The 11024-nt window shown below is 41.2% G+C and overlaps 1 protein-coding gene across 5 annotated transcripts in view; it reads right to left on the bottom strand.

Annotated features, from left to right (window-relative positions):
- UBE2E1 (ubiquitin conjugating enzyme E2 E1) overlaps positions 1-11024 on the bottom strand; it is an 87094-nt gene that overhangs the window by 72776 nt on the left and 3294 nt on the right. For all 5 annotated transcript variants that reach the window (XM_073003391.2, XM_020807495.3, XM_073003394.2 and 2 more), the window contains exon 3: positions 10877-10927. In XM_073003391.2, coding sequence (XP_072859492.2) covers positions 10877-10927 — 51 coding nt within the window. The remainder of the gene's footprint in view (positions 1-10876; positions 10928-11024) is intronic.

The raw sequence follows: 11024 nt of genomic DNA, 5'->3' as shown, positions 1-11024 counted from the left end.
GGGTCACCCAAGCCGCCAACCACGGGGCCACCCACCCTCAGAACCTGCGTCTTTTCCGGATTCAGCCTCAGCCCATTTTCCTGCATCCATTTCAGTACGGCCCCCAGGCAGCGCTGTAGGGTCAGGATGGCATCACCTGCAGTTGGTGAAAAGGAGATGTAGAGCTGGGTGTCATCAGCATATTGATGACACGAAGGCCCACATCCCCTGATGACCCCTCCCAGTGGCCTCATATAGATGTTAAACAACTTTGGGGAGATAATCGACCCCTGTGGAACCCCACAATTGAGACTCCACAGAGCCGAAACACTCTCCCCAAACTGCACTCTCTGGGGACGGTCCCTCAAAAAGGAACGGAGCCAGGCGAGTGCCGAGCCACCAATTCCCAACTCAGAGAGCCTCCCCAGGAGGATACCGTTGTCGACGATATCAAAGGACACTGAGATGTCGAGGAGGACCAACAGAGACATTTTACCCCTGTCAGCCTACCTCAAAAGGTCATCATACAAGGCGACCAATGCCGTCTCTGTACTGTGGCATGACCTGAAGCCCGACTGAAACGGATCGAGGGCATCTGTTTCATCCAAGTGAGCCTGAAGCTGATCAGCTACCACCCTCTCGACCACTTTGCTCATGAAAGAAACATTGGCGACGGGCCTATAATTGCCAATTTCATCCACCGCCATATTAAGTTTCTTTCTTATGGGCCTAATGAGTGTCTCCTTGAGGGCAGATGGAAATCTTCCCTCAAGGAAAGACCCATTTATTATTGCTGTAGCCCATTCTGTTGTTATCGGCCTGGCTGCTTTGATTAGCCAGGCCGGGCAAGGGTCAAGGGAGGAGGTGGTGGTCCAGCAGCGATCAAGCACCTTGTCCACAGTGTTAGGCGTCACAGGCTGAAAAGAATTGAAAGTTACTGGGCAAGGCGGAGCGCTGGACATCTCTGCTCGATTCACTGTATTTTAAAAAGGAGAGAGCTCCCGGCGGATGGCCTCCACTGTAGATTAAAAAATGTTGCAAATTGGTGCGGTGAGAGACTAGGGGGAGGCCCATCACCCGGACCAATTCCGGATAGATCGCGCACTATGCGGAATAACTCCGCCTGCTGATTTGAAGCTTCGCTTATCCGGTTAGCGAAGTATGTTCAACAACCAGCCTTTACCTTAGTCAGGTAAAGGTTAGTTGCGACACTGACAGCTATCCAATTACAATCTATCGGGTTCTTCCTCCACCTACGCTCTAGCCTTCTCCTATATCATTTCATCACTCGAAGCTCCTGAGTAAACCAGGGCGCAGGCCGAGGTCTGCGTTGGAGAGGGCGTTAGGCGCGATCATGTCTATAGCCCTAGTGGCAGCAGTGGACCAGCTGTCAACCAGATCCTTGACAGAAGCACCAGCCAGGTCAGCCGTAACACCTCTCATGGCGTCCTGGAATCTAGCAGGATCCAGTAGCCTTTGAGGGTGGACAACAGAAATAGGTCCCTGCTCCCTGCAAGGAGGGAAGTGCCACTGAGAAGTTACATTTTATTAGGCGGTGATCTGACCATGACAAGGGGACTGACATGAGGTCAGTCACCATCAGATCATACTTGCTCCAATTAGTGGGAAAGACCAGGTCCAACGTATGGCCACCCACATGGGTGGGACCGGTGACATGTTGGGACATATTCAAGGAAGCCATGGTTTCCAAGAACTCAAGAGCTGGCCCAGAAACCTCTGCCCCCGTGTACACATTGAAATCGCCCAAGACCAGAAGCCTTGGGGATCCCAAAAGTGCTACGGAGACAAAGTCGGCCCAGCCGCCTAGAGTGGTTGAAATGACTAGATAGGCAGGGTATAAATAAATAAATAAATAGATAGATAGATAGATAGATAGATAGATAGATAGATAGATAGATAGATAGATAGATAGATAGATAGATAGATAGATAGATAGATAGATAGATAGATAGATAGATAGATAGATAGATAGATAGATAGATAGATAGATAGATAGATAGATAGATAGATAAATAAATAAATAAATAAATAAAGCAAGCAAGCTCCGGAAGGGAAGTGGCGGGGTCGTGGGGAGCACGGTAACCCAGCAAAATCCTAATACCATCCCTGGCCCCAAGTGACACGTGGAGTGCTTCTAGACCCGGCTTTACCACCAAGGAGCGCCTAGTAACCTCTAAGCTGGATTTATAAACAATGGCTACTCCCCCCCCCAGCCCTCCAGTCTACCCTGGTGTTGGATGGCATAACCAGGCGGACAGACAAGAGCCAGGGGAGGACCCCCTTCTCCGCCAATCCACGTCTTGGTTATGCATGCCAGGTCTGCATCCACTTCCAGGATAAGATCGTGAATCACCTGGGGCTTGTTGGATACAGACCGGGCGTTCAACAGTACCAGAGTTAGAGTGGAGGGTTGGCTGGCCTGGCTACCTCGATACTGAGGGTTGGTCACAGTCTCAAAACAATCTGTTCATCGTTCTTCTGACACGAGTAGGAACTGTGCCAACGCCATATCTCCTTCTACCTGTGATCACCGGGATGTTCAGTGGCCCCTCGCTGGGCAAACAGGCCCTCCACTCCATATCAAGAAAAAGGAAAAAGGGAGGAAAGAAAAAAGAAAGAAAAAGAAAAAGAAAGGAAGTACCCTAAATTAATACAACAAATTATATACCACAATACATATATAAATCAATTAAAGTGCTATCAGGTAGAAATCCCAAATTATTAGATACATTATAAGATACAAGAAGCATCAAATCCACACTGAGAATGGTATTATCGTTGTCATTTCCCTCCTATGAGAGACAGCTAAAAGTCGTTGTTAATAGTCTTAAGAGAGCAATCAGAGAGAGTAAGTCCAGGGAAAGGAGTTCTCATTCAAGCAGCCAACATGGCGATTTTCTTAACTTAACTGGCTGGCAAACCCACAGCAGATAGCTCTCACTCCCTCGCTCTCTCTCCCTCGCAGGCGTCTCAGCTCTCTCACTGAAGACCTCCCTCCGAGAGCCTGAGACAAACCGCTCTGCTCGCCAGCATCCACAGCACACACACAGACAGCCGTGGGAAACCCAGCGATTTCCGGCTCCAGACTCCAGTCTCAGGGAGACTCCTAGGTCTCTCCCCAGCAAAGGTGGAACAATGTCCTCCCGGGGTCGAGCGAGGAGCTTCCAAGCTCTGCTGAAAGCCGCCGCAAACTCCACAGGCTTCGTGTTCTGAGCTCCGGCTCCAACGTTCACCACACCGCCTGGTCTGCAGCTCTCCTTTTCAGGGGAAAGGACCCAAGCCGCTCTCAGATTGCTCCCAGCGAGCCAGTGAGCTGTGGCAGGCAGAAGATCTTCAGCTCCCTCCAATGCAGGAATGCTGGTCCAGTAGGGCCCTGAAAACACCTTCGGCTTCAAAAGTCCTCTCTCCCTCTGAGCCAGGTGGCTGATGTTGGGAGGAGGTGAGGCAATCAGGAGTAGCAGGGCTCAGTCCTGCAAAGCGGAGGGAGATTGAGCCAAACTCCGGAATGGCAGTTGGTAACAGCCCAGCCACAGTTCTTACTGTCTCTCACCCAGTGAGCTGTGGCAGGCAGAAGATCTTCCGCTCCCCCCCAATGCAGGAATGCTGGTCCGGTAGGGCCCTGAAAGTACCTTCGGCTTCAAAAGTCCTCTCTCCCCCAGAGCCAGGTGGCTGATGTTGGGAGGGGATGAGACAATCAGGAGTAGCAGGGCTCAGTCCTGCAAAACGAGGGGGAGCTGAGCCAGACTCCGGATGGCAGTTGGTAACAGCCCCTCACATCAGAGAGAACCAAAAACCCACTAGGCAATGTATATGACACCACATAGTCTAATATGCACCAACAAAACCTTGAAATGTTTTTTCATCTTTGTAGGTGAAGACACAAGGAACAATATTAAATTTCTAAGAACTGATATGATCAAACTCTTGTGCAAACTGTATATTATAAGTAAATCTGAAAACACTGGATTATAACATTATCAGCAGATTAAAAGTGAGGATTTCGATAAAGACTGTCCCTGCCATCAGTGGTGATGGCAGTGTAATAAGAAAAAAATAATTTTATATTCCAGTCTTCATCCAGAGAAGACACCTGAAAATTGCTTTCTAAATCATGCTGAAGCTGCTTAAGAGAAATTAGTTAGCCAATCTCTAATCATCCTTGTTATTTTTTTAAGTTTGTACAATAAGATAGTTTTGTACAATAAGATAGTACAATAAGAGATAGTCAGTCAGTCTAACTAAAAATATCTCTAAAATTACTAGATAATGTTTCTTAAGTATATGCCCTTCCAGTTAGGTAAAGATTTTGAATTACAGTACTGCCTATTAATACAGTTCTGCTGATATCACATCACCACTAACAAAAAACATGCATATGAAAAATGAACTTGCTATTTACAAATGTCTTTGTTTAATAGCTGTTTAGTGTTCCTGTATTAGGCAAAGTTAGAAACAACCCATTTACAGTCTTCGATTGAGGAACAGCTGCTTATGAATGCATACTGATATATTATTTCTATCAAAATAAAAACAGATACAATATTTTAAAACCTTAGTTCTTAAAACATGCCTTTGCACAAAGTTCCAGTGGTGGACAATATGTGCAAAGGTGTTTAAAGAATTAGTACCTCCTGGCATGGATTAATTAAAATGTAAAAGTAGAGTATAATGCTACTGTCAAATTGTCTTGTGGAGAATGGGGATAGACTTACAGAGGAAATATTCTTACAAAACAACTTTAAAAGTTGCTTCCAATTCTTTGTTTTAATTTTTACAATTTACAAGTGCCAAGATGCAATTTATTAATTGACAAAGCATTTGCTACTCTCTAGTATGACCCTAAATTTCTCTCAAGTTCCTGTTTGTTACCACTTTAGTTAAATGGTTTATAATGTTCTGTAGGCATTTGTGAAGAATAAACGCGATCTAAAGGGACTGCCTGGTAAAGTATAACAGTGTAGTACATCTATTCAGAAGTTCAACAGAATTTAAAAGGCAAATGTTGCAATCTTAGCTTTACTATTACTTTTCCTGAAATTAATTTTGACAATGCTGTTGCAAATGTGAAAAACAGCTTTAAAACATTCGTGTTTCAATTAGAGAGGCAAAATGTTTGACTAGTTTCTAGAGCTAGCTTTTCTTGGTCGTGCTCTGTAGTAATTTGCAGAGAGATTTTTTGCTGAGGCCTATGAAATTCAGAATTTTGCACATACAAATTGCCATTTTAAAAACATCAATTGCTTCACCTGTTTTCTTTTTCCATTCACGGGTAAAATGTAATCGTGCAACTCCCAATTAAATTCTGTGCTGCCACTGAATATTTTAAAGAGACGTTTATTGGAATTCTAGTATGCAACATTATTTCTTCACAGCCAAACGTGATCCTCTGAATATTAAAGCCCTATCTTCTATTTAAACTGAAGTTAAAATGTATGTTCAATTTTCTCATTATAACTGCAAGGACCAAAGCAATTCTAGAAATCGACAAGGGAAATGAAGACTGCTCACCCTTCCAGGGAGGCTGCTACACAAGTGTTGAGCTAGCAAACCAAAATGCACAAAACCATCAGAAATTCCACAATATTAACTAAAAAGAGATGGAATTTAAAATAACACAAATAGCTGAAATTAAACACGGCAATGTTTTTGCTAACATTCTGGCATTAGCAGAGTAAGAGTTTTCTAGAAAGCCTCTTTTTGAGAACCATTTTTCTCTCTTTCTATTCCTTTCATGAGGGTTTATAAATTCCTAGAGACTACAGCTCAGTGCTTCCAAGTCTACTTCTCTGTTTCATACACATTTGTTATTCTTCTTCTGTCTGCTCCACCGTAATCACTCTGTACACAAGTCAGTGTAGTCAGGGCAATTTCTAGTCATCAGTGCACATTCCCAAAGTGCACCAGGTCAACAAAGAAAAGCACTTTCTGTCAACATCTGGAGCATTTCAAACCAAGATTAAGCCAAGACCATAAAATGAGAGGCGAAACCTGATCCCCTGAAAAGTATTACCATGTGAATACAGGGAGGTGCTTCCATTGCCATCAAGATTCTTATCAGGTATGAAGCAAAGGGGAAGGTCTGGGATCAGAGATGGAGATCACATGTTATGATGGAGAAGCTGCAAGAGCAATCTGGTATGAAAGCACTGCCAGATAAGATACTATATTTTACAACCAAATTCAGGGTGCTATAATCAACCACTTCTCCAACACAAATGCCTGTAAAACAAGCGTTGAGCTCCTGCCCAAAAATAATTGTAGCCAATAGCCACTTTCTCAAAAATTGCCTGCATATCTTTGTTCTCTTACAAAGAGCATGTCCACTGTTACCGATCATGCTGAGAGGTGTACTTGCATCTGAAAAGGGCAGCCTGATATATTATTTTGCCAGTAGACAGCAACTGATGTCATGCTTGTTCTAAAACTGTGTTTGATTACAGAGACAAGATGATGCAGATCAACTGGATCCTCTGGATTAAACAGCACTATTTCAAAAGATTATAATTCTTTTTTTAAAGACGGTTTCCTATATTCCCAAATGTGAGAGATTAAAAGATATTCTTTATGTCACTTGTGAAAACAATATGTAACATGGTTAGCCTCCCTGAATAACAGAAGCAACAATCCAAGCTTTTCGGAGTGCAACCGACAAAACATGGGCAGACAGTTCACTGGCAGTGTTCAGTCTTGGCCTGGAGGCAAACAGATTAAATACAAAGGCAAGAAACAGAACCATATGGAAAGAACAAACAAATTAAAGAGATCTGTTGGGAAAGTCCCAACAGATATATATATAAATAAAAACAGATCCACTGCCCTCAATTTCCAGTAATATTTAGGGAACCTAATCTCTTCTTATATTAGCTGGCATGAAATGAACTTAACCTAGTTTTTCAAAACATACACCAGCCCTATTTGGTGTTCAGTACACAGAAAGGCTAAAAGTGAAAAGCTAGTCTCACCCCTCTCAAGTTGCTTTGCTCACACTAAGTAATGAGTCTGAGTAGAGCAGGCTCATCAATCCATAAATGGTCTCCATTCAAGCTAGAACCAGGATTTCCCCATGTTCTGGGTTGCATGGAGAGTGTTCATGGGTAGATGAGCATTTTCTCTTCAGATCTGTCACTTTACATAAGCAAAGTGGTGATGGAGAGAGCAAGGACAAGACTAGCTTGTTCTCCTTCCTCACACACTAGCTCATCTGGACACTGAACAACTGAATACAGCTTCTGAAATAGTACCCCTTAATGATACTTCCGCAGAAATGAGGCCTGACTCCACAGGATGTGGGATGAACTGGGCAGCAGCGCTGGAATCCTTGCCACCAACTATACTGAAGACAAGGCTTTACAAAATCCAAAATTCATTGCCAGCTTCTGGCTGCTAAAACTGTCCCAGGAGCATTGAGAGCAGTAAGAGCTGCTGCAACCCTGGAAAGGGTAGAATGAAGAATCATCTTGATCCTGTAAGCCATATCAACCACCAGTATTGCAAGGGTATGACCATCTGGGCTTTCCCATAGCATCAGTTTGATCCCTACAGGGCACAGTGGGAGATGGCAGTTAAATCCCCAATTGCCTCATTTTTCCATGTGAATATGAGGAACCATAAAATTATTCTCCTGACTCTGCAAGAGAGTAAAGTATTATTCTCAATATGAGAAGATAGTAAGAGAATCAATTTTTGTGCAAATTAAGCAAAATAGCACAAAGACCATTTTCATGCAGTTAATACAGATTTCACAAAATATTGATGACAATAGTGTTGTTACATGGACTTTTAAGTATCGGAAGTATCAGAAGGATTGTTTGTACCTTTTAAAACAACCAAGCAGTCTTTCTGTGCTTGCTTCTCAAAGCCAGATGAGATGTGTAGCCTACATGAGGAGCGAACAGCTATCTTTGCAATGGGGCAAAAGAAAAATGGATCTGAGGCATGAATCCTCATGGATTCATGTGATATTTATGTAGAATCATTCGCAAACCACTCTCCATTGGATCAATGGTTTTGCACCATGGCAAAGTCATGCACCCATGATTTCTGTGGTGTAGTGTGTGAGTACAAATGGGACTTTATGATCTTTGCCTCCCAGGGAATAGCTGGGGCATTCTTAAAGGGACAGAAGCAGACAAGTTTTCCAAAAGGACAAGCAACTTTGCCAGCAGATCTTCATTCTCCCTCTCCCTCACCACAGTAGTAGACGGTAAGTGGCAAGAGCCGGCATAGGAAAAAAACTCCAATTGCAACCATTTAAAAAACCCACATAACTCCCTCAACCGATATACAGCATATCTTAAAACCAGATTAAAAGTTTTCCCAAAAGGACACACACACCAACCCAGCTACCATGTGATCACCATGTTACTTTGACCTGATTAAAAAGCCCACAATCCAGTTATGAATTCATTTTCATAGTGTGACTTGCTCTCACTTGGAGATGAGGAATATCATGCAGTTTAATACTCCACAATGAAATATCTCATTCAATCAAGACTGCACACATTTATGAGAACAGAAAATTTACGAAGTATCCTTTATACAACACACTGGCTATTTTCACAATTGATGCTTCTATCAGTAAAGGCATTAATCCAACACATATGCTAGCCAGACTACATGTTTAACTGGAAAATTGTTCTCTTTCATGCAAGCACATTTCAAAGTATACAAAAGAAAACGCAATGAACTTCAAAACGCTCAGTGCACTTATATTCCCTAGCCACATTGCTTCAACAAGACATAATTAACATGTTAACAATGTTAAGAATAGTTTGCATGTCCCTTTTTGCGCCAATATCCATAAATGCAAAAGTGCTGAAATTGCAATTGCTCTAAAACTAGCTATATTAGAAACAAACCTTTTAGATACATCCACTTTCTCTTCACCCCTCCTCTTTATGCAAAAAATCAAGACTATTTCTCTCACATTCAACAATAATCATAGAGATAAGAAACTGAAAATGCCTAAATCTCAGTTCACTCACACGATCTTAAGTGTGAGAGTCCTCTGATCATAGGATAGTTTAAAGTGCTTGTAGCATACACCAATTTTTATCCTCCTCAAAAGGCTTAAGCAAAGCAAACATCTTTGTATGTGTCTTGAAGTTTATGATTCCCAGCAGACTGCACTAGCGAAATAAGAAACCACATCTACAGTCATTATATTCTGACAAGGTAATTTGCTAACATAGCCCTGAAAGGCACCAAGTTCATATAAGAGCTGTTTAGAGAGATATAACTGTTACAAGATTACTGAGATGATTTGGACATAGACTTCAGCTCGGAACAGAAAACACAATTAAAAAGAGTGGGTACAAAATCCATACAGTGAGTTGAACTATGAGTTAAAGTAGAAGGAAGCTTCAAAAGCACAACAAAGCCACTTCTCATGCACATTTTAAGTTACTTTTTCAAACACTACCAACTCATAGACCTTTAAAGCCTTATACATCCATGTCAGTCACTTCCTTTTCATTCAGGCATCAATCACTGGTAATGTTTCTGATCCACTGCAATTGAGACTTTAGCCAATAGAAGAGAAAAGGTCTTTAGCTGATCCTATTAAATAAACAGGGCGGCCCTTCATTAAGCCTAAACCTTTCCTGTCCTCATATATTCTCCTCCCAGTTTCTGCATAAGGAAAAAATGGTTTTTAAAATGAAACTTACTAAATGGCAACATTTCCCTGAAGAATAAAAAAGGAAATAATACTTGTTGTGGACACAGGAAACATACTGAGCCATAAATATTTTTAAACATTTGCCATGGTCATCAACAGCAAGTATTTTCAAAACTGTTATCGGCAAACAAAAGAGATTTAAAAAACATTAGGTATTCTCTGGAAACAGTAGCCTAAATGTTGACAGATTATACTGAAATTAGTTTTCTTGTTTAACTAACCGGGAACAAAATGCCCAGTGGAACTCTACTATCCCATATGTAAATGCACCAGGGATGCAAAAGTATAAGTAATAAGGTAAGCAGTAGCTCAGCAGGTACTTTCAGAAAGTATTTAAATCTTTTAACACTCATCTCAAACACTGATCTTATAAAAGCTAACGACATCCCCCCGGGGTGTGCCTTCACCAGATTACATGCATGCTCTCAAGGTGCATCTAGGAGTTCAAAACCCACTCTTATAACATGCCTTACTGCTCTACACAAAGACTTTACTATTATTATTATTATTATTATTATTATTATTATTATTATTATTATTATTATTATTATTATTATTATTATTATTATTATTATTATTATTATTATTATTATTTATTGTATTTATACCCCGCCTATCTAGTCATTTCGACCACTCTACTTTACAACTGGAAAGAAACTAAGAAGTAATTTCCTGTTTTATTCTAAATTTTGGAAATAATAAGAGTAACGTGACTAGGAATAAGATTTATAAAACAGGGTGAAAGCGGGAGTGACAGAGAAGTCCATTTTCAAGGTCCTTCATAAGTGACAGTGACAGAAGGAAACACACGCCGACGATATGATTAATTAATAATTAGTTAATTAAAAACAAAAATATGATGTTTGAAAACAAATAACCAAGCACCTTACAATTTCCCTTAAATCCAAAACTTATATGTACAGTATATGTGTGGATGCTATAACCACACCACTTCTCTTGTACATTATTTACTTACAGAGAATAAATGATATAATGTCACCAAACTTTATATTTCCCTGCAGCCTTGTGTTTCCTTGCTGTCTTGCAAGTAGCACCTCATTGCATACAGCAAGAAAACGCAGACTATAGTGACAACCTGTTACACAACAAGTTATCATTAACTGCAGGACACAGAATACAATATAGGTTGTTGGTAGCTGCACATTTAGTATTTAATAGAGATGCATCAATACTTACCTGCAGTTGGGAGGTGGATCCAAAGTAATATCAGCCAACTCCTTTTGAATCCTATGTCAAGTAACCAAGAAAGAAGATGAGTAATTCACAAAGTTCCACTGTAAAAACACAGTATTTTCCTTCCTCTCATAACAGCCACAAAAATCTA

The sequence above is a fragment of the Pogona vitticeps genome, chromosome 6, assembly GCF_051106095.1.
Source record: "Pogona vitticeps strain Pit_001003342236 chromosome 6, PviZW2.1, whole genome shotgun sequence".
Taxonomy (NCBI): Eukaryota; Metazoa; Chordata; class Lepidosauria; order Squamata; family Agamidae; genus Pogona; species Pogona vitticeps.
This window is presented reverse-complemented; position numbering and strand designations above follow the sequence as displayed.